The sequence below is a fragment of the Canis lupus genome, chromosome 16, assembly GCF_003254725.2.
Source record: "Canis lupus dingo isolate Sandy chromosome 16, ASM325472v2, whole genome shotgun sequence".
NCBI classification, from domain to species: Eukaryota; Metazoa; Chordata; class Mammalia; order Carnivora; family Canidae; genus Canis; species Canis lupus.
In genome coordinates this window covers 24,958,642-24,982,339 of record NC_064258.1, presented here as the reverse complement: position 1 = coordinate 24,982,339, position 23,698 = coordinate 24,958,642, and the positions used below count along the sequence as shown (strand labels likewise).

At 49.4% G+C, this 23,698-nt stretch overlaps 1 protein-coding gene across 2 annotated transcripts in view; it reads left to right on the top strand.

The window, feature by feature from the left end:
- Positions 1-15,442, top strand: part of GPAT4 (glycerol-3-phosphate acyltransferase 4) — a 32,672-nt gene extending 17,230 nt beyond the window's left edge. For both annotated transcript variants that reach the window (XM_025440230.3, XM_049095136.1), the window contains exons 3-13: positions 4,156-4,225; positions 4,395-4,695; positions 5,473-5,547; positions 6,319-6,408; positions 6,544-6,637; positions 7,230-7,345; positions 8,376-8,431; positions 8,943-9,028; positions 12,255-12,383; positions 12,471-12,550; positions 14,413-15,442. In XM_025440230.3, coding sequence (XP_025296015.1) covers positions 4,156-4,225; positions 4,395-4,695; positions 5,473-5,547; positions 6,319-6,408; positions 6,544-6,637; positions 7,230-7,345; positions 8,376-8,431; positions 8,943-9,028; positions 12,255-12,383; positions 12,471-12,550; positions 14,413-14,521 — 1,206 coding nt within the window. In that variant the 3' untranslated portion in view covers positions 14,522-15,442. The remainder of the gene's footprint in view (positions 1-4,155; positions 4,226-4,394; positions 4,696-5,472; positions 5,548-6,318; positions 6,409-6,543; positions 6,638-7,229; positions 7,346-8,375; positions 8,432-8,942; positions 9,029-12,254; positions 12,384-12,470; positions 12,551-14,412) is intronic.
- Positions 15,443-23,698: the final 8,256 nt, after the last annotated feature.

Genomic DNA, 23,698 nt, shown 5'->3' with positions numbered 1-23,698 from the left:
TGATGATGGTATTCTTTGGAGTAGAAGTCCTGAGAGTGGCTTTCCACTGAGTTTAGGATGAATGATTTGGAAAAAGAAAAAGTAGAAAGCTGGAAATAGAGAGTTGGAAAGAAATGGCCTAGGTGATTTTGCCTCAGGCAAGGGCTTGATCAGGTCAGTCAGAGATGGTTGTAAAGGTTACAATTGTAAACATTAAATTCCAAAGTAGGAGTGGCCAATGGAGTGTCCTAGAAAGCCAGTAGTGGTTGTTGAAGAGGCTGTACGGTGGGATTATAGGGGGATGGGCATGGGTTTTTGAGCCAGTGGGCCTTAAGTTCAAATCTAGGTCTCTTGACAAGTTTTGAAACTTGACCTAAGTTGTCAGATTTTACCACGTGCTTCCTCATCTATAGAGTGGAAGTCATAACACCTGCTTCATGTACTTGTAGTGAAAGAGGTCATGTCAGGCATGTCCTCTCTATCACATTGAGAAAGATGAGTTTAACGTAACCCTGAATAGCTGAAAGAATGAACTGAAGAAGGTGAGATGTTGACTCTGGCAGGGCAGGTGCAGGTGATGGAGAGTAGTTGTAGGTTGTATCGTCTCAGCTCTATCTTTTCACGTGGAGACCTTGATGAAGAGAAATACGGGGAGTTAAATGCAGCCATTAGTGACTGCCTACTAGGCGCAGAACCCTCTGTCAGACTCTGCTGGAATGAGAACATGGGTGGGTTCTATCTCCTGCCCCTCAGGGTATTTAGAGTCTAGTAAGAAAGACAAGTGTATGCATACGCAATCAATTCACAATTGGATGCTATTTCAGATACACAGGGAAAGATGAAATCTGCTGGAATTGGGTAGGTAACATTTCATATACGAGTTGGCATTTGACCTGCATCTCAAAAAGGAAAAGGCATTCTAGAAGTGCAGATGAGAAGGTACGGTCTTGTTTAGAGACTGTACATAGTTTAGTGGTGGGTGTGAGGTAGATTATAAAACCAAATGCTTCTTTAGGCATTGAAGGTTTTTGATCAGGGAAGTGACATCAGACTGGCAGCAGGTGGGTGATTTGAAGGGAGGAAAGAGCAACTGAATTGCTGTTGTCGTTAAAATAGGCAAGAGAATGATCTAGGGAGCAAAGGTAATGACATCACAAGAGGCAGCTGTGAAAGAGTGCCGTTTCAGGGGAGGATCAATAGGACTTGGTGAGCAATGGGAGGCTGGAAAGCTTGGATGAACAGAGGGATCCCAGGGCCACAAGAGGAGGGTCAGAGGAAAGGGAGCACTTTCAGGGTTGGGAGGAGGTATGTTGTCTTTTATTTGCAACATGCTGGTGAGGGCTAGTTGAACTTGCATATGGAAGTGACCAGCAGGTGATTGGGAATGTGAGGTTGACACTTGAGTGAAGTAAAGATCTACAGATTTGCTAGTAGCTACTTAGAGGTTATAGCTAAAGCAGGGGGAGAAAAGAGAGCTGGTACAAGAGATAGTGTTTGCAGGGGAATAGAGGTGCTAGATGATGGGAGCCTGAATTTCCTAAGGGTCTCATTCTATGGGCATATATGGTTGGTATGGGACAGTGCAGTGGGGACTCACTGAAAAATAGGAGAGGTTTCTGCTAAGATTGGTCTCGCAAAGTCTTTTGGATGTTACTTGTGAATAATTCCTAAATTGTAGTGTTCAATAGAATGAATAGCACAAGTACACCATTGAACCATCCGCCTTTCGAGGAGCTGGGCCTGCCTTTCATCTGCCAAGGTTTGCCTTGGGTTTAATGTTACCTAAGAGTGCAGCATTGTTAATGCCCTTAAATGGTCTCTTCTGTCTGGGGGAAGCTAAGAAGGAAATCGTTTAATAATCTGATGCTGGATCGCACGGTAAATGGCATCTCACGTCAGGGGAAGGAGAGGAGGTTTATAGGAATGAGCTCTGGGCCTAGGATTCTTAATTTTATTCTGGATTTCTGAACACTATGTTTCTGAAAATGACAGCTCCAAGAAACCAGTTGTGGAGTTATCAGACATGAGTCATGTGCAGGGCCCTTTCATTCAGTCTTCTGCACCAGGCTGAAACAATCCAATTCACGGATCAGTCTCTCCTCCTGAACCGATTCTTCCAGCTAACTGTCAGCTTCCTCCAACCCTGCCCTCCCGCCCCTCAACTCTTGTGACCAGACAGAAGCATCTTACAACATACCTGAAGTGTGAACGAGTGAAGCTGGATGGACATGGCACGAGGGCAAGGTGATGTTTACGACAGCTCTGTGGTAAGAGCTAGGAGATGCAGGGTCTCATCTAACTTGTACCCTTCCAAGTAAAACGCCACCACCATCTTGAATTTTGCAGAGTGAAGCAGTCCTCACAGACTTAAATGCTAGTCCTCAAGAGCCTCAGTGTCATATATTACCTGCCTGTTGCAACCTCTTCTGAGTGTCAGAATTGTCAGTACAGAACCAAGTTTTTCTGATTCTCACTCTGCTTGCTGTATAATGCAGTCTTGGCCAAGATAGAAAACCCTAAACTCTGGTAGAGTGGCCTGTGTCTGTATGTCAGGCTTGCTGTAAACTGTCTTGCCCTTTTCACCTCTTCCCTAGATAGAATTCCCAGGTTGAATCTACCTTCCTCCATTGTAGGAGTTTCATTTACATTTTCTTCTAGAAATGATCATCCATGCATAGAGCCAAAACAAAACACTAAATGTCCGAAGTATAGAAAATGGGCTATGTGGCTTTTCTTGCCTTAGACCTCTCTTTGAGTGGATGACTCTAAGCTGTCTTTTTCTAGACAGTTGTGTTTGAAGAAATTTTCTCATTTCCAGATGAGGTCAGATCACTGATTAAACTCATGTCCTGCTTTTTGGCTCTTCTAAACCATCCAGAGCATCTTGCTGATACTTGAGGCTCTGCCAGCAGAATCTACACCAAATGCTTTGGACTGTGGGTTTTGCTGTGTCACAGAATGTAGGCTTCTCTCCCACCCTACATAACTGTGGAAACAAGTTTGAAAAGGTACCTTTTAAAATATCTGTTCTATTTCTCTGACTTGCCATGGATATAACCTTCTATGCAGTGGTAACATTCTAGTTAGGGATTAGCGAGCTCGTTTTTACCTCTTGTGGGATAGTGGTAGAGACAGGCTCTCTTGTTGTGGGATAGTGGGAGAGTGAGTTAGATGGATGTCAAAGAAAGGAGGCTCTCGGAAGAAGCTTCTTTTCTAGATCTCTTCTAGAGTCCATTGTTAGTCCAGTCACAGTGAGGACATGAGGGCGTTTTGCAGTGTCCAGGTTCTGTCATGTGATCTCATTTGCTCCCAAGTGACCCCATGAACTAGGAGGTTGATGGACTATTAGTCCTATTCTGTAGATGGGAAAGAGTGTTGGGATGAGTTGCTTGAGGGACTATCAAATAAGATTTTTTTTAAATCTCCAAAAGGTGTTTTTGTGTGTTTTTCTTTAACACTGAACGCTTCTAAGTCAGGTTGTGGGGTCCTCCTGTTAAAAAGGCTACTCAGAGCGACCCCTGGGTGTCTCAGTGGTTGAGTGTCTACCTCGGCACAGGTCACGATCCTGGGATCCGTATCGAGTCCCACGTCGGGCTCCCTGCATGGAGCCTGCTTCTCCCTCTGCCTATGTCTCTGCCTCTCTCTGTGTCTCTCATGAATAAATAAATAAAATCTTTAAAAAGAAAACAGGTGGAGAGTTAAATGCAGAGGTGGATGGACAGTCTAGGCATATATATTATTTAAATACTCAAAAACTAAAATTGTTGCTTTTGGAGTAATTCGGGAAGTAGGCAGCTTCAGTGGTAGGCAGTTGCTTAGAGGGTGTGGGATTTTGCTGTTGGTGAATAGCTGCTGTGTAGCAGTGAAGAAGCACTAGTGGATTCTGTGAGTACCCTGAAGACAGAGATTTAGGCAGAGAGAACCTAGGCCCAAGAGATCTCCCCAAACTTCCTGAGTCCCCAGGCCTTTACTATAGGTGACTCATCTTGGGTTCCTTGTCATCAAGGAGGGAACTGCTCTAGAAGAGAAGCTTTTGGCTTTCCTTCTCTAGTGGGTGCTTTCTCAGCTACAGTCCGATCTCAGGTGACTGGGATTGAGACTTTCCCAGGATGGAAACAGAGGCATTCAGTGTACGAAGAAGGATCTCATTTTGTGTGTTGCGGCTTCTCCCCACAGTGGGCCACGTTGAGGATGGAGAGGGGAGCCAAGGAGAAGAACCATCAACTTTACAAGCCCTACACCAATGGTAAGACTGGCTGGTGCTCCTGGCCCTAGACCATCCCTCTGACACAGATTCCTGAGTGCTTTAATTCCACACATACTCTTCACTATATCAGAGGGAGGAAATGGACTCTGAATATTTTTAACGTGCTCCATCGCAGCAGGCTGCTTGACATGGGTGTTCTCTTTGGCAGGAATCATTGCAAAAGATCCCACTTCGCTAGAAGAAGAGATCAAAGAAATTCGTCGAAGTGGTAGTAGTAAGGCTCTGGATAATACTCCAGAGTTTGAGCTCTCTGACATTTTCTACTTTTGCCGGAAAGGAATGGAGACCATTATGGATGATGAGGTGACAAAGAGATTCTCAGCAGAGGAATTGGAGTCCTGGAACCTGCTGAGCAGAACCAACTATAACTTCCAGTACATCAGCCTTCGGCTCACTGTCTTATGGGGCTTAGGAGTGCTGATTCGCTATTGCTTCCTTCTGCCACTCAGGTGAGGTCAGGCCCCATGGGGATAAAAGGCCTGAGCTGCTGGCCTGCGCCCAAGGAGGGGTTGACCTACCTGTGCCACCCTGCTTTGCTTTCCTGCATTAGGAAGGAGCATGAGTATGATTCTGTCACTGGCATCCAACCTTGGAAGGGTACACTGATGGTCATCTTTTGAAGGCCATTGGATTCTCTGCACATTAGACAGAAATAGTTGGGTTTCTTAAAATCAGGCTGCTTACCTCAGTGGCCTGAACATGGACAGGGAACGTGGTGTACTTTCTGGCCACTTGTCTCCGGGTGTGGCTGGTGCTTTCCCACAAGCCTGCCTCTCTAATACAGAGACAATATTGATCTCTTAGGTGTTTGTACCAAGTGCAGTTCTGAGTATGGTGTGCCGGCTGCTGGTACCTTGAGGCTCTACTTCCTGTTGCTCCACAGAGAAGCTATGCTTCTGCTAGGGTGTAGAGCCAAAGGGAAGGGTCAGACAGCAGGACAGCAGGTGCCTGGGGGCAGAGCAGCCAGTAGGCATTTCCATAGTTCTGGCTGCTGCATGCTTAAGGAGATTGTGTCAGTGGAGAGTCAGCTCCATAGCTCACTGTCAGCTTGGAATTAAAATGATCTCTGGCTATGCTAGGCCTGCTCTCATTTCTAGATGGAACTCTTATCTGGATCCTAGGTGATGAGGCCTTGGTGGTTTTCATGACGCCCACTTTCATCTTCATATGTTACATTCTGTCTGTAGCATTTGTTTGCTGTGTTTTCACGTGTCTTATTCTTACAGGATAGCTCTTGCCTTCACTGGGATTAGCCTTCTGGTGATAGGCACGACCGTGGTGGGATACCTGCCGAACGGGAGGTAAGTGGAGTGTGAGAGTCCACGTCTGCAGGGTACTTAGTTCTGCAAACGGTGGCTCTAGCCAGGCCGCTCCTTTGGGGACAGCCAGACCCATGGCATCTCACAGAGATAAAACAACCCAGTGGGAACAATGACATCAGCATTTATCTTGATGAGTTACTGTTCTTTTCCCTCTAACACTCATATTCCTCCCATTTTGAAGATGAAGGAGCAACCTCACAACCGTGGAGTCCAGGGCCAGCAGATTTTACAGCATGTTGTTTAGTTTTGAGCATTCTGCTGTGTTGATAAATTGGTAAAAAGATAAGAATGTAGGTAGGGCTTTTGTGTGTGTGTATTTTGTGTGTGTGTGTGTTTTTGTTTTTTGTTTTTTTTTTTTTGTATTTTGTTTTTTAAGGAGAAATTTGTTCCTTCTGGAAGTTTAGGGCTAGCTAAACCCTGATGAGGCTAGAGTCTCTGTCGTTTGCCCTGCCTCTAGGCATTGACTGGGAAGGAAAGTAATCGAGGAGACTCCCCTTGTACTGGAAATTCGAGGGCTGTAAATTCTAAACCCAGTAACTTTGGTGAATTGATGCAGTTCTCATTTGTTTCCTCATATGTAGGCATAATGGCATTACCACATTGTAGAGTTTTACCATATGCACTGATATTTATAAAAAGACTTTGCAATCATAAAGGGTTGTAGCAGTGATGGTTACATTGTTAGAATCCATAACTTCCTGACTTCGTATGTGTAAAGTAAAAACAGAAATCTTTGTCCTGTCATACCAGGTTTAAGGAGTTCCTGAGTAAACATGTTCACTTAATGTGTTACCGGATATGCGTGCGAGCCCTGACAGCCATCATTACCTACCACGACAGGTAAGGTCACTCTCTGTGGCACAGGGGGAAATGGCACTGGCAAAACAACCCATCTGCAGCTGGCCGGTGGGTGAGGTAAGGACTGAGTTCTAGACGAGTTGTTTTACATGAATTTTTGTTGCTTTGCATACACAGGGAAAATAGGCCTAGGAATGGTGGCATCTGCGTGGCCAATCACACTTCTCCTATTGACGTCATCATTTTGGCCAGTGATGGCTATTATGCCATGGTAAGACCTTTTTCTGTCGCTTTCCTGGGCAAGTAAGGGCTTTAGAATGAATGTTCAGGGCTGGGGTGCATCTGGACCGTTCACAGAGCTCTTGCTTATGAGTGTAAACACGGAAACATGTTTTTACACTCGGGCCCCAGCTTAGATAGTTGCCTTTGTCTCTATTGCCTTGATAACTCCTTGGAACCTTGATAGCTATTCTGAGCAGAGTAAGAGGGTGATTGGAGATTGAACTTTGGATGTATAGGCAGACAGGGAATGAGGGTTTGAAGGGAGTGGGCTCAAGAGCATTGGAGAACCTGTCCAGGAAAAGCATTTGTACATAAGGGATTATTCAGCTTCATTATTTCTTTTTTGGGTTTTTGGCTGTGTTTTTAATCATATATCCTGATATCGCTGAATAAAAGGCAAAACTTTAGATTCAGAGAGTCGAGTCATGGTTTCTTAATAGTGAAAAACCTATGCTTATCAATTAAATGTTCTAGGGTGAGAGGTTGGGTTACTTTTCTTTTGGGATTGGAGGCTTCTTCCAAAGAGTGGGGATTTGCATGAGGTTGGCTTCACTCCCTGTTATTCCTTTGTGTGAGATTAGGTGGGTCAAGTGCACGGGGGACTTATGGGTGTGATTCAGAGAGCCATGGTGAAGGCCTGCCCGCATGTCTGGTTTGAGCGTTCTGAAGTGAAAGATCGCCACCTGGTGGCTAAAAGGTAAATCCCCATGATGCTGTTGCTCTGTATGCCCCTAGACAGAAACCTGTGCGTTGTAGAGGTAGCTATCCCTCCACAGTGAAATCCCGGTGTCTTCTACACCAAGCCCATGCTGTGTTCATAAGGAAACATTTTTCCTTAAAGCATGGAATATAAAACGTATAGAAACCTTGGAAGTATTTGCCAACTTGGTAACTCTTCCCTTTCTTATTACTTGTACTCATTGTAATAAACAGCATATGAACTTTAAATGCTGTTTGAAATCTCAAAGTGAATTCACTATCACAAACAAAGACAAAGTTCAGGCAATGGAAAAAATGTAGAGCTGGTACAAGTCATGCAGATACCAGAGCTTTGCAGGAAACTGAGGGGAATGAAGACTCAGTTGAGACCATCTTCTACAGGGACAGATGAAGCTGCCAGTGGATTCCCATTACTGCATCTCTTAGGGACAGTGTTAAGTCAGGTGGACAGCAGGTTCAACCCAACATGGCTCTTAGGAAGTCCAGAAGTCTAGTAACACATGTTGTTGAGGGTACTGTTTGCAGGCTCTGTAGCAGGCATGTTCTTCAGGTCTGAGCACTGTCCTCTACATAGACCTTAGTTCTTAACTGAACAGTTGTAGGAATTAAATAGTAGTCTTCTGGTTTTCCCTTTTTTTTCTTTTCTTTTCTTTTTTAAAGATTTTATTTATTCATGAGAGACAGAGAGAGAGGCAGAGACACAGGCAGAGGGAGAAGCAGGCTCCCTGCAGGGATCCTGTTGCGGGACTCGAACCCAGGATTAGGGATCACGCCCTGAGCCAAAGGCAGACGTTCAACTGAACCACCCAGGGACCCCCAATTTTCCCTGTCTTTATAAGTTTTGTCTTTATGAGACTTAGACTGTGGGTTTATAAAAGATAGTCCTATTTGTTAACTTGCTTTTATGTGACATCCAGTGTGACATCGCATAGATTATTTATAAGTGCATTTCAATGATGACGAATGTAAGGATAACTGAACCTTTGTTTTATTTTCTTTTTCTAAAGACTGACTGAGCATGTGCAGGATAAAAGCAAGCTACCCATTCTCATCTTCCCAGAGGGTAAGAAGGGGTCGATCACTGCAGAGAGCTGCTGGGTGGGGAAGCCATGCAGGGTGGTGACTCCGGTGTTTCCTCAGAACCAAGTCCCTCAACTCTGGCTGGGGTTATCTGTTTTCACTGAATGACGTTCAGTCCTCCACTAAATTGGTGATGGGATTAAAAACTCGGGGAAGTTCAGCGTGTGAACTGAGGATGCCACTTTCCCAATGCAGGCATCTCTTCCGTAATATTGCCGGCAGGGTCTCAGCTTCCTGTAGGATTTATACGGAGACTTCCCAAGTTGGCTGCTGCGTGTGTTAATTGGGGAAAGTGACCCTGTATTAGCAGAGTAGTAAACAGTACAGTGTTTTCCTTATCCTTTTCACTTGTTCATTCCTAAGCTCGGGAGATGACAGATTTATCCTGTTTGAAGAGCCATTAGAATTTTTACTATTATATTTAGTTCTTAAATTCCTAATCTCTGAGGTAAAGGATCAAAAGAAATCACATTTGACTGTCTTGTGCATTTTAGGAACCTGCATCAATAATACATCAGTGATGATGTTCAAAAAGGGGAGTTTTGAGATTGGAGCCACGGTTTACCCTGTTGCTATCAAGGTACAAGACCCCTGAGGGCACATGTGGTCACTGTTGCACTACGGTGAACGGGATACAGCAAGAGTAAGGGGAAGAGGAAGCTAGTGTCACCAGCAGTGGGTTGGTCTCCAGTGGAGCAGCGTGAGCTGGGGTAGAGTGAGTAGAGTGTGGTAGAGGAGGAGAGTTGAATTGTTGATAGTTGAAAACCCACTGGACGGGCAGGGGAGGGTCATAATGAACAGCTGGTTCCTCGCCCACACCTCGCTGCCACCACAGCTTTCAGGAAATTGCAAACTTCACAAGCTCTGCATGTTGTCCGCAACTTAGGACCTCTTCATAAACCTCCCAGGAGTGGAAGGTACTCCACTTGCTGAGGAGGTTTACTGCAGGGAGTAGGGGGATTGGCCCAGCTAGATTTGTACTGCAGTTGGAGAGGCGAGCACGGATGGCTATGGGTGTTTCCTTGATACTGAAGGAAGAAGCAGCTCCACTACTTTGGGCTGTGGTACCATTTTAAATACCAAGAACTGTTTATAAAAATGAAATGCATCTTAAAGAGCTTGTCTAGGGTCCCCCACCTTTTAGGATCTTGTACCTCTAACTGTTCAAACTCACTGGGGAGATGGGATTCAGTGAGGCAGTTTCCCCCTTTCTCTCCATCGTCTCTCCGCCTTCACATCGGTCTTGTTTTATAAATCCATACATTGTACCATTTGTAAGAGAATGTTACTATTCACATTATTGTTTCTAAATACCACAGGCTGTTGTCAGTATGTTTATAGTGTTGCAGTTGAAATCTCAGATCAGGGTAGAACATCAGGTAAATTTGTGCCTGTTATACTTAGAATTCAGTCTCCATACTTTTGCAAAGGTCAGCCCCGCTGGTGCAGTTGAGGAAGAAGTATTTCTTTGGCTTACTAGCACTCCCCTTGACCAGGGAGGCAGAGCACTAGGGCAGGATGGTAGGTAAATAGTGGCTGTAGGGTAACTGACTGATCCACGGGTTAGGGCTGCCCAAGCCCCCTGTTGACAGTGCCATCTCTGAGAACAGAGAGGAAGGAAACGGTCTGTTAGCAGTGTCTGCCATGGATGAGGACCTGGGGAGTGGCGGCTGTGCGTGCATCCCATCCTGCATCGCAGTATGCGGGGCCCAGTGCTTCCCTGTACGTCTCTGTGGCCCTTCTTTATTGCTCAGAACATCGGTTCTTTGTAGCTGTATCAGCATCACCTGGAGGGACTGGGAAAATGAAGATTCTGAACGTGCATTTCTAACACGCTCCTGGGTGCTCCTGATGGGCTGGTTGAGAACCTGCTTTGGGAGACCTACTGTGGAGCAGTGGGTTTTTTTGTTTTGTTTTAAGATTTTATTTATTCATGAGAGAGATAGAGAGAGGCAGAGACACAGGCAGAGGGAGAGGGAGGCTCCCTGTGGGGAGCCTAATGTGGGACTCGATTCCATGACCAGGATCATGACCTGAGCCAAAGGCAGACGCTCAACCACTGAGTTCCCCCACGCATCCCAGAGCTGTGGTTCTTACAGTTTTGAGCCATAGACCCCTAGGACAGTTATGGCTCCTCTTAAAAGAAAAAAGCATGTAATTTTACATATAATTTCATTTTAGCCACAGATTTATTATTAAAGCCCAATAAATTATGACTAAGAACTCCTCTCTGACAACTTTGCTAGTTGTTATAAATTCTTCATTGGTAACCAAATTTGGGTAACCTTAACAGTTTCAAGGCTGTTATATTTCCACCAAAATTAAGTTATTTGATTTTGAGAAATTTATTGTTATTTTGAGTTTCTGCTTTGGTTTTCTCTCTGCATTGTCAGCCCTGTATGGACTAGAGAATCAACTCTGTAAACAAAGGGCTCTCTGATATAATGTTAACTGTTTTATCCATAGAGTGCTTTGTAAAATATAATGCCAGTTTCTTCAAAACATAAGCATTAGCTTCTATTTAAAACTCGTTCTTCTTGTAAACTCGCAAAGCTTTCTATAGTTAAATCTAAATTTTTTGGTTTAGTCTGTGATTTAATCTAAATGTCTTCTTTCCTGTAGTCAGGTCTACCGCTGGGCATAATTATCCAATATCTGTTCTGAGAATCATAAAATCTAGGCCTGAAAAGCCTAAGAGATTACATTGTTCGAAATCCGCCGCACCCAATCAAGGGCAGACTGCCCACAGCATCCCTGCCAGTGTTCCCTCTGGAGCTTCTCCCCGGAAGCGGGCGTTTCCGACAACAGTGGCAGCTTGGTCCTGTGGGAGAACTCTTGCAGTTCCGTCTCCGTTTCTCTCTCTGCACTCTGGTTCTCGTCTTTGCCTTATAATCACGGCTTGGGGTCTGGTGTGTGATAGCCAGCAGCTGCAGGACACACTGTTCCTTCTATTGCTCCTTATGGGACTTCCTCCCACACCTCTTCCACCCTGCTTACCTGCCACTTAAATCTTTCTTCTGTTCGTGGGACTATGGGTCATGGCAGCAGCCACCTTTCCCACAACGTGTCACCAAAGTACAGCCTTTGCTTCCTGAGAGTCATTGGCAAAGAAAGTACCTGGTGAGCCTGCTGCTTGGTAGGAAGCGCAGCGCATGCGGGGCAGAGGCCTCGTGTGCAGTCAGTGGGTGCCCGTTCCCTGAGGAATGCCGGCAGTGCTGGCACAGCGGGGCCTCCTGCTCACACGGTTGGCCTTGTTTGACGTGTCCTTACAGAAGCATGTCCTTGGTCAGGGGGAGCAGAAATGATATTAAAGAGTTGGTATCTTTGTTTGGGTGAGATGTGTGGAGAAGTATTGATGAGTGAATGACACAGTGCTGGAGATCGGGTTTGTGTGGGGAGAGGTGAAGCACGCACGGTGGAATGTTCTCATGGTTAAATCTGGGGTAACTTATCCTGTTCTTTCTGGTTTGGGGTGTCCTTGAGTATGTCGAGAGTTCCGTACATCTAGGAGTGAGGAAGACATGAAGATGGGTCAAAGAGGGAGGACATTTGTTTGAGGAAAGCAGCTTGGAGAGGCCTCCCTAATGGTCTGCAGCAGAATCTTGAGTCCATCGGGGGACTCCTATTGTTGGAGGTCAGAGCTGCCCGGGTGTAGGATTACTTCAGAAGTGTTGGTAGAGGGGGTCTGAGAGTGGCCTTCTGGGACTGATAACACCCCAGGTGATAAGTCATGAGAGTTGCTGTGGACACCCACGTTCTCTTAGAACTACTGACTTCTTACCATCCCGTTTTCCACTGTGTTTCAGTATGACCCTCAATTTGGTGATGCCTTCTGGAATAGCAGCAAATATGGGATGGTGACGTACCTACTGAGAATGATGACCAGCTGGGCCATTGTCTGCAGCGTTTGGTACCTGCCTCCCATGACCAGAGAGGTGAGTACTCCCACTGTGTAGAAGTCTTCACTTTCTGCTGTGTGACACCAGCCGGGATTGAGTGGTCTTATTTATTCTTTCTTACAGACAGATGAAGATGCCGTCCAGTTTGCAAATAGGGTGAAATCTGCCATTGCCAGGCAGGGGGGGCTCGTGGACCTGCTGTGGTGAGTCAGAGCCAGGTTTTATCAGCTGAGTCTAGCAGGATGTGACTTTCTTTTTTTTTTTCTTTTTTTTCTTTTTTTAAGATTTTTATTTATTCATGAGAGAGAGAGAGAGAGAGGCAGAGACACAGGCAGAGGGAGAAAGAAGCAGGCTCCATGCAGGGAGCCTGATGTGGGACTTGATCTCAGGACTCTAGGATCATGCCCTGGGCTGAAGGCAGGTACTAAACCACTGAGCCATCCAGGCTGTCCAGAATGTGACTTTCTAAAGCAGATGCTGAATTGTTGACTCCACTTACAAAGAATCCATCTCACCCTGGTGTGGAGAATTAAGCTCACCGGCCTTGGAGAGTGAGCAGTTTAACTCCTTTCTCCTAGTTCCAACTCAGTAGTGCCCCTGGTCCCTTGATCTTGGGGACAGAGAGCGCAGCATGCTTGGACTGAAGCAGTTGACTGTACCTTCAGTCTCCCAGGGCCCCCAGGTGGTCCTTGTCTCTCTAGATAAACAAATGGGCATGCCTGTGTTCCCATAACAGGTATCAGGCTAGGTTTGGCCCACGGGCTAGAGTGTGAGATAGTTAGACTCCAAATAACAGGAGCTGAGTGGGAGGAATGCTGGTTCAGGAAAGTCACTCCACCCTCTAGGACCCTTTGTTTGAAGCACAAGGGTCAGTTCTATAGGATATGGGGAAAATGTAGAAATGCACATTTTACACTGAAGTGGATTCTTAGGTAATGGCATGGTACTCAGGTATCGCGTTTTAAAAAGTGCTCATTTACTGATCCCTCACTGTGAGCCATGCATTGTGCTGCTGGCTCTGGAGGTGATGACCTCACTCCATCCTCCCAGTAAACCCGTGTCATGTAAGAATTGTGACTCCTGTTTCACAGATGACACACTAGCTCAGAGAGGTCAGGTAACTGTTTTTCAGAGTCATGGAGTAATCAGTGGAGTCAGATTTTGAACTCAGGTGTGACAGACTGCTAGGGCTGGAATGTTTAACCACTGCTCCACACTCCTTGTTGGCGGAGCCTTAGAAAGACGAGCATGGCTACCTTTTAAAAGGCCTTTGCTGTGGATTGTAAAGGGTGTTGGACATATAAGGGTGCACAGTGTAAGGTCTGTCTAGCGATAGAGTTCATCAGACTTTTTCTGTCACTACTACTTCCATGACTCAGAGGGGAAACTAAAGGTGTAGCAGAAATCCTGAAGGTGGACTGGGGTTTCCGTTAGTCATTGAAGGTAGGTGGTGCTAATTCTAGGATGCAGGTGAGCAGTTGGGATGACGGGTGGGACTGGGGCTTTGGGGAAGCACATCCAGATCTCGGGGATCGATTTGGGGGTAGCCAAGGGAGGTGCTGGGGACTCTGAGAGTGACTTAGAACTTCTCCCACACCAGCCATCAAGCCTGGAAGGAGTGAGGACTTGTAGTTCCCCTCATATTCGTTGTTGGCCTGAATCCCTGGGTCTGAATTCTGCAGATTTTATTTCACAGATCAGGTTTACAGCTTGGCTTGCCTTCCATGATGCCAGAATACGTCTTTATCTCTGGTAGGGTGAGGGTGAGTTGTGTGAGCAGCAGGCAGCGCTGGCAGCTCCTTGGTAGGTAGGTTTGAGCCGTCACTAGGTACCTTGAAGACAAGCAGTGAGTTCTGACCCTTGGGCACACGTGAGAGGTTTAGGCAGACACAGTGGAGTTGTAGTGCGAGGGTCCGTGTCTGAGGTCACCCTCAGCAGGGACAGAGCCGGGGTGCACCGTTGCTCAGATGGGCTGTCCTGGGGTTTGAGCCGCGCAGCGCGCCGGCTGTGCCATGAGGCGGATAGGAGGCCTTCTCTGCTGTGACGCCCGACTTTCTCTCATCAGGGATGGGGGACTGAAGAGGGAGAAGGTGAAGGACACGTTCAAAGAGGAGCAGCAGAAGCTGTACAGCAAGATGATCGTCGGCAACCACGAGGACAGGAGCCGGTCCTGAGCCCGCGCCTCGCGCTGCCCAGAGCCGCCACTGCAGATCCTGCCTCGCGAGCCAGCTGGCACCGCCGCCGCCCCCCCGCCCCCACTGCTGCATCCTCCTCAGGCCGCTCTGGATCCCAGGACTCCAGCCTCTTCAGAACTGGCCCGGGCCCCCTGGGCGAGCAGCTGAGGTGGACCCTGCTGGGGGTCGCTGCCCAGGATGAGATGCCTTCTTGTTTCTTTTACACTAAGTCCGTTGGAGGAATGCCATTAAAGTCACCTCTCCACCCGTACATGCGTGGGGCTGAGTGGTGGGGAGGTCGGCCGTGTTTTCCCGTGTTCGGGACACCAGGATGTCAGTCTGTTACGGATGCCACACACCAGGGACTCGGCTGGGGACAGGGCCTACCCGTCCATGAGGAGACGCACTGCTGAGGCTGTGTGGCTTGCTTCAGCTAAAACATCACCCCCGCCCCCATCCCCAAGCCTTGGAGCTCCGCAGACCCGATAAAAGGAAACTGTCATCTGTGGGTGCCTTTGGCAAAATGAGGTTTTAATTCTTGTGCCACTGCCCACGGGTAGTCACCCCAGGGGATGGCAAGAAGCAAGGTGGGCCAGTGACTAGTGCGTGGTGGGAACCGAGAGTCGTTTTCTGTTCAAACTCCAACTCCACTGCTCGCCCCCGACTCCCGCGTGACTTGCTCTTTGTTAACTCGTGCCTCAGTTTCCCCATCTGTAACCTGGATCAGGAGGGGAAGGGTGGTGATACCTACCTCACAGGGTTGTTGTGGGGATTGAAGTGCTACTTTGAAGGACATGTTGCCCAGTGTTACAAATATAGGTCCATGAAATATGGCAGGAAAAGGTCTGAGCTTAGAGCTACCGCAAAGGGCTCTGGGTTTGTTTTTGTGAGTAAATAAAATTGTCTTTGATGGTCAATTAATTGAGGGGTTTTTCCCTTCACTCTTTGTCCCCTGGATGTGGCCCTAAGCAACATGTTTCTTATAGCAGTTACTGTTCTCTGACTTGACACTAACCCCAGACCGGGGAATCCACTGACTTCTGGAATGATGAACAGTATTATTCAGAAGGAGCCACTACTCCTATCAGATATTTGCACTTCCCTTGATTAACTGAGAGCTTCCAGCACAGACAGACATGGGCTTCTCCACTGTTGGGTGCCTGGGATCTGAGGCCTGTGAGGAGGGCAGGGCTGTCTGGGTGTAAGGGCAGTGGAAGCAGCCGGGGAGTACCGAGCCAGGTAGGAGCAGAGGTACTGGAAGGGTTAGTGAGGGGACAGGGCGGGCAGGAGGCTCTGGGATGCACTGTGGCCTTCACGGGTCTCCTGTGCCCACCTGCGCTCACTGTGAAGGCAGATGCACAGCCAGGTAACCCCACCAGCTCCAGCATGGCACAGCTGTGGTATGTGTCACCTCTCCTAGGCTGGCCTCAAGCCTGTGCTGGGGGATGATGTGGGAAGGCAGCCCTGCCCCAGGAGCACTGACTTGGGTAGCGCTTTGTCTTCCCGCCCTCCATCTGACTCCTGCCCCGACTGCTCCCTGTTCCTTTATATCTCTGACTGGCCGCCCATTTCCCCTTACCTACCCTGTTGCTAACCAGTAAAACAACTATTCTCTCAAGTAAAATCCCCCTTTTGACTGTAAGGAACAGCCTCTTATGAACTATTTTCCAAGGAGTAAACAGTGGTTTTTAGTCTTTAGAGGAGGCAGTATTTACAGTGCTTAAAAACCTTCTGGAATGATCTTTAAAGTCGGTTTTGAAGATCAAGTTCCCTCTTAAAAGTTCTTTATAAAACTCTGTTGTTAGTAAATTTACATGATGATTTTCTTAGGTGCACTGGAAAGATTGTGCGAAAACCTCAAAACAGAATATTAAAAAAAAAATGCCTGTCGATGACCTAGTAGAACGTTACAAGAGCCTGGGTTAGAATCACTGCTGGTAAATACTTGTGGAAACAAAGCAAGAATTATTTTACTTTACTGTTTTACTAAGAAGAGCTGTGAATTATACCCGTAGAAAAGTAATTTCTAACATTTTTATTTGGTGCTTTGTCACAAGCATGGAGACACTCCTGCTACATCCTTTTGAATTGAGGACCTGCAGGCCCCGTGTTACCCGTAAGTCAAATGCTTGGTCTGGGATAACTGGACAGGTTTTGGGTGGTAAAGCTTTCCAACACATGGGAACGACGACAGGATCACATAAAGCAGTGTCAAGTACCGAATACTCACTCTCAGGATCCTAGCAACAATGAGGAGGATCCTGGATAGAACCAGTGGCATCAGTTGGTGGGGTGAGCACTGGCCAGCTTCTAATCCCACTTACAGACCTGCTACTCATTTGCTGTTTTGAGTTTATTTCTCGATTTCCTAACCCACAATTAAGGACTTGGGCTAGAAGGCCTTCCAAGCTCTTTGTACCGCAAGTGTCTATAATTTTTAAAACCATGGTTCGAACTTTAGCTCTAGGTTCTCCAGTCATCTGGGTTCAGAGATCAGTCAGTCAGTCTGTATCCATCTTGGTTCTCCTAGAACACAGGGCTGGTGAAGCTGCACCAGAGGTTGCCCCAGGTGTAAAGGAGAGGCCTCCGTGTTCTAGGGGAAGTGGACCTGGGTGGGGCTGGGTGGATTTGAATGTGGATCTTGGAAAGCTGTTTCCACTCAACCGTGAGCGTTAGAGAAGGGGTTTTCTAAAAACGCTAGTGAAATCCCCCCGTCAGAGGAAGCTTGGTAGAAGGCCGTCAGCCAGGCTAGAGCTGTGCAAGCCCAGCTTGACAGAGTGGTTTGAGATGACAGGAGAACCAACCTTAGAACTTGATTCTTCACCGCGTCAGCCCCCGCTCCCCCTTGCTGCCCCTCGGAGGTCTTGAAGGGCTGGCTGAGAGGTGGCAGGGGGGCCGCCCCGCACAGCACCTGCAGCAGCAGGCGCTTGCCCCGTCGTCCCTCAGACAGGTTCTGGGCCTATCGTCCGCCCACCCTCCTGGAATTGCCCGGAGCCCCATGGTCTGTGGGATGCGTGCTTCCGACGTCCGTGACACCTGGGCCAGTCCGCCGTGCTGCAGGTCACATGGGCCCGCTGTGCCTCCTGGGTGGCCAGACTCGATTTCTCCCGTCGTACTCGCCCTGTGTGGCCTGGGACCTGTGGGCCAAAAGGGCAGCTGCATGCACGCCGGCTCTCGGACAGGCTCAGAGATGACCATCTGGCCATCCATCTTCCGTTGCGCTAACACCCCTTCTCCCCTCAGTCAATATGTCTCTCTCCGATGGGAAAGTTAATAAATTTTGCTCTAGATTAAAAGTATTGATCATTTCATTTGTAAACGATAAATAAAAAGGGGGAACTTTTCATTGCAGCAGGGGTAGCGTCTGGTGTATTTTGCCGGAGCAATTGCGCCAGCCATCGGGGGGCTGGGCTTCTCATATGCATTCCAGCCGGCCAGCTGCATTGATTCCCTATTAGTCTCCCCAGCACCACCCAGTAACACATCATTTCAGTACCTGCTATTAATGGTCTTTTGATAAATAATCACTTGTAAGTCAATAAATTTTTATTAAACAGTGTGGCTCTTTGATTTATTAAAATCCGACCGTGTTTGTCTGGGAGAAAAGGGATGCTGAATTGAAGTGGAAGCTTTCATACATCTTCCTGACGCCGAGCAGTCACCGCACACTCTAGAGAAAAACAATTGCATTTTAACAGAAACAAAACAGCCTGAGTTTGGAACTTGGGCCCGGGGAAACTTTATCTTCGTCAGTCTGATCCTTACTCTACAGGGAGCAGCCGCAGGCCGGAGGGCGCCGTGTCAAGAACTTTGTTTGCTTCGGAGAGCAGTGAGGTACCTTGAGCCCCCGCTCACGCACATGCACACATGCACATGCACACACGCATGCACTCACGCACATGCACACATGCATGCACACACACACTGGGCAGCACAGAGCCTGCGCGGTGCCACGGACCACCCTGCCTGGCAGCCCTGTCGGGGGAGAGCTGCGCCCCAGAGTAAGCACCCTTGGCAAGCAGGCATCTGGAATCTATGAGAAGAGTTAGACTGCAGGACCTTTTAGCTTCCATCCTGGCCAAATCTCTCAGGTCACATCTTGTGGCAGAAAATGCCAAGAGATAGTTTTTATGTTATGTAGAGATCTGGCTGTGTGGATAATTTTTAAAAGTGGGCCAGTAGCTGAAGACTGGAGGTCTTTTTTGTGGATATGATCATCGTTGTCATAAAATTTGCCGTAAAGGGTTGACAAGTCTCCATTGAGACTAATATGGCCCCAAACGGATGGTCATGTCTACAGAGGCCCAAACATTGAACATAGAAGCAGAACTCCTGGCCCAGACAAAAGCAGGAGAAAGGGGGAGAATGTGGCTGGTAAAATGCTGCTACTAAAGCTCGCAGCTGGAGCTCCTTGACTCTGGCCTCTGCAGGCCACCGCTGAGACTCCTTTTCCATTCCTATGTAGTGTGACTGGTGTTAAGAGGAAGACTTACAAAGTGGGGGCTGCTGGTAAGAAGTTCAGGTGAGGGCTCTTGTGTTTTTAAACATTTTAGGTTAATGTTTAAATCATATTTTAAAATATTTTTAAAATGTAACATTTTAAACCCTCTGCCAGGTTTCTCTCTTGTTGCTTGGAGTTCCTTTTCCGTTCTGGTCTTGGCGGGGAAAGCTTCAAGGGAACCTCAAAGGTGAACAGGAAGCTGGAGAGCAGAAAACAAACATATGACTTGTCTCGCCGCTACCTGGCAGGTGAGTATGACTGTGGGTTTGCATGGCCCCTTCTGCCCCACAGAGCCCAGCTCCCCCTTCCAAGAAGCTCAGAACCTATGCCTAAGGCTTGAGCCTCACCCCCACCCCTATCCCCACCCCAGGGGTGCAGTGGTGTGCGCAGGCAGGGAAGCCCCAGGGCAACATGCACCTAGCTTTCTAGAACACGGGTGACATTAAGTATATTCTGTACTTTGTATGTGCAAAACTCACATCCACTTTCAAAGTGAAACAGGAGACATGAAATGTTTCCTGTGGGGGGGTGGTACCTCTAGCTTTTGTTAATTGCCCTTCACTTCACTTCCCCTGTCCATGTTCTCTTCACTCTGTTGTTAGGACTATGGGGGGCGGGGTGTGTTGTTGGAGAAGAATCATCTTAGGATTTCTTGAGCTCCAAGAGTTTGCTTCCGGTGATTCAGAATCAAATACATTAAACTTTGGGACAGAGGTGACTCTTGCTGCTGGGCAGCTTCCATTACAGCTGTTGGTTGGGGGTAAGGAGTGTAAGGCTGGCCCAGAGGAGTCACAAGGGACATTTGGGCCATCATGGCAGGTACCTGCCCACCTGTACATACAGCCAAGCAGTAGGGGCCAGGAGAAGGCAGCCAGTAGGGGCCAGGAGAAGGGAGGGAGGGAGGGTGGAGACCTGAAGCTCCCAGAATAGAGGATTTGGTGGCCCTAGAGAGCTAGGACAGACAGTGGGTTTCCCTCCCTTGACCCCACAGCTCCCCAAATGTATATTCACCGCCTTTGCATAGCATAGACTCAACTCTGGCTGGAAATGAGGTCAGGAGAAGGTTAGCTGGTACCTTCCTATCTCACTGCACCCAGAACCCTGGGCTCCCCTTGCTCCCTCTGGCCCTGTTCTCAGGGTCTGGACAGACACATGCTCCTCCCTGGTTGCAGAGCGGCCCTGCAGGAGCGAGCGACCGGGGAGGTGCCCGGCCTCCTGGGGTCTCTGGTCCCGCCGCTGCAGCAGTGGGCTCAGGGAAGGGCTGCCTGCGCTCAGATTGATCCACCGGCTGTGATTTGTCATTTCTCTGAGGCAGGCGCTGCTTTCTCTTGCTTCAGGAGGCCCCTTCGACACCTGCTTTATTTTTCTTCCTGCGCTGACGTGACGGGAGACAGGTGTTAAACTACTTAATCACTTTAAAATTGTTTTAATTTTCTGTTTTTTATTGATCTCTCCAGCACCAATTAATCAGCTCACTGGACCAGGCAGTTAGTACATTAAAAATTGTCAGGGAGGCCGTGCATCTTGCAAAATGTCTAAAAAATATTCGGCTAGCAAATTTCGTTTTTCTTTGGCACTCAACAGTCCTTGGCCCCCAGAACTCCCACTTGCAGAGGATCTCTGCCTCCGGAGCTTGTGTCTGGGAGTATTCGGGGTGCAGGAGGGGCCTGGCCAGAGAGGCTTCCTGTGGGGGAAACAGAAGCAGGGGCCCCTTTCAGCACCGATTTGCCCCCTCTCCTTCCACACTTGTTTTTTGCCTTCCATGTTGTGTTGGGTCTCCTTCCCCCAGGAGTGCTGGGAACTTTTGTGGAAGGATGTACTTGCTCTGTGACTGTGTGTCCTGGCCCTCATGAGGGCAGGAATTCATGGTCTCTAGATGTCCTTGCAGCCGGGCACCAAGCCCACAGCCAGATTTCCTCTCTCTGGGACGTCAGCACCTTTGATTTGTCCTTCTGATGTTGCCAAAGCCACCTCCCTGGGACAGGGGGTCTGCCAAACTTGGTAAACTCTCTGCTGGCAGCAGCTGGGTGTCACACTGCCTTGTCGCTGGCACCCTGGTGATGAGCCTGAAGCCTTTCCACAGAACATTCTGGACAGCCCCACCCCCACAGTCACCTGGTCCTGTGCTGCCAGCCCTTTGCCATTTATCTTTTATCACCCCTCTTGAAAATTATTTATTAACTGCTTGGCTGCACTTTCTGAATTAAATAAAAACAGGGACAGAATAACAGCGGCTTCAACATCATTTTGTAGGGATAGAAATTTGGTTTCTTGTTTTCCCTTTTTGCCCAATTTTCTATCACTTTCCAAAAGCAAGTGCCTTGTTCTTTCTGTGGCATACTGAACATCAAACAGCCCATGTTTGTGCTCTGAAGGGTCCATGCCCTCCCAGTGGGTGCTGTCCTCCTTCCTGCTGCCCTGTGACTACGGGGCAGCTCCTCTGCCCCCGCCCCCGCCCCCGGCACCGCTCACCCAAGTTCCCCCCGGAGACCTCAGGCTTGGCCCTTTAGAAGCAGGGCTAGCGGCGCCCCGCCCGGAGGAGCACGGGGCATGAGCCCCGGTTGGGGCGCTCTGGGGGCAGGCGGCAGCCCCCGCGTGCTGGCCAGCCAGACTTATCTTCCCTCGGCACCAGCCCCACCCGCTCTGTATTAATTGGTATATGATTGGGCCGGGGCACATAATCTAGTATTGATTTTCTCTCCGGACGCCACAGCTTTATTTGCTCACATCTGCCTTGTGTTTAATTGGTGCTTTGCTCTGGAAACGAGAGATCTTATCGGCCCGTTTGGTTTCTTTTCCTGGGGCACACAGGCACGCACACACCCTCCCGGCCCCTCCCGGCCCCACCCCCCAGCAGCGAGGCATTCCTGGGCGACAGGAGGCACCCAGGGCGACCCAGGAGGCTTCCTCAGAGCCTTCCTGCCTTACACTTGACCTCATGTGCGGTGGGCTGATCCTTCCTGGTGGGAACTGTGTGCGACCGTGACTGGGGCACCGCTGACTTCGGGGTCGGACCCGAGTTCAGATCCACCTCTTGCCTGTATGCGGCCTGGAGGCTAACCGTTGGATTCTCTGCCCTGTGGTATCTATCCTCTCCATTTGAGAAAAAGGCCGAATTAGAGAATCGCTGTCAATCAGCAGGCAGGGGACCTGGCACTTTGCTCCTTGACCAGTAACGTTGCCCCTCGTGGCCTGGGGAGCTACACGCGCTGACGGCCTGGTGTGAGAGACGACAACGCTGTGCACCGGAGAGAAAACAGAGGCACCTGAGGCCGCATTAGCCCGTGCAGGGTGAGGGGAGCGCGTCCCCCAAGGCCCGCAGGCTGGGAGGCTGCCCACTCTCGCCCGGCTCCCCGCGCCGCAGAACCCCCGCCCGGCCCCTGCGCCCCATCCAGCCCGGGCCCGCCGGCGCGCCTGGGCTGCGCGGCTTCGCTTGGCTTCCTTCTGACTCTGGGCCAGTCCTCCCGCGCCGGGCCTGGTCCACTCTGGGCTTTTTGTAGCAAAGGAAAGATGTAAAGGCCAGAGGTAAACACGAATTTCCTATTGACACAACATTAATTCTCTTGCTTGGACAGGTGAATGTGCTTTCACTCACTTTGCCAAGATTAATGATGTTTGTTTGCCGGCTCACGGAGGCCCTCAAGAGGGGCTTCTGGACGCAAGCCTTCCGGGTCGGCCGTGGGGGAAGAGGCTGGCACGGGATCCACGGAGGAGAGCCGGCCTCTTCGCTCGCCTCCGACGTCCCCGTCCCTATTCAGACACTGGTGCCTTCCCCTGGAAGCGACAGGGACATACGCATTTTGGTTCACGAACGTGAGCTCGTGTGTCCTGCCCTGTGGGGTCGTAACCGACAGGGCGGCCTTCTCAGCAGCCCTGCTCACGGGTCCCCTATACCTGGAGCTCTCTTCCCACATGGGTCCTGGCCCCATTTGCACCCACAGGGGTTGTCAAAGGTCGGGTCAGCCTTCGGTTCATCGTTCTGAAGAGCAACAACGAGTTTTGGCCAGGCCAGGGCTTCTGCAGCGGTGGGGCGGCCCAGGAGCATCAGGATGGGCGGGCGGGGGTGGGGGAGGAGGAGGGGGTGCCCGACACCACCAGGGAAGCAGTGGCGGGGTAGCCGGACGGGCTGCGGGCAACTTCCGTTTGTGACTCTGCAGGCTCAGCGCACTGAAGCAGAGCAAGGAGGAGCCCAACAGCTCGATCCTTCTGGGTAGGGCAGCCCAGCAGACGGGGCAGGGAGGGGGTGCTGCGCCCCAGGAGTAGGAAGCCCCTGGGGTCGGGGCTGCTGCGGGTCCCCACACTGTCGGGGGCTCTGCTGACGGCGTCGCTGGGCCGGGGGGCAGGTAACCCGGCCCACCTCTGCCAAGGCAGCCTGGTCAGCCAGCGGCCTGAGCTCGAGGCGCTGCTCTCTTCAGGAATCTGAACGGGACTCGGAACTAATGACCCCGAGGGGGGAATGATCGCTGAGTCCAGTCCCGTTCTGTCACCAAGTATGGGGCCGTTCGTGACAAGCTGGCCACCTGAGCCGAGGGGGAAGGGGGGCGTAAAGACAGGAAGAGGGTAGGCCAGCTCTCAGGTCCCTGGTGCGAGGGAAAGGCGCTGGGGAATTCTAGCCCAGGGTGGCTCCCCACGGTCCACCGGCCCTGAAGGGCCAGCCTATAAGCAAACATTGAGGA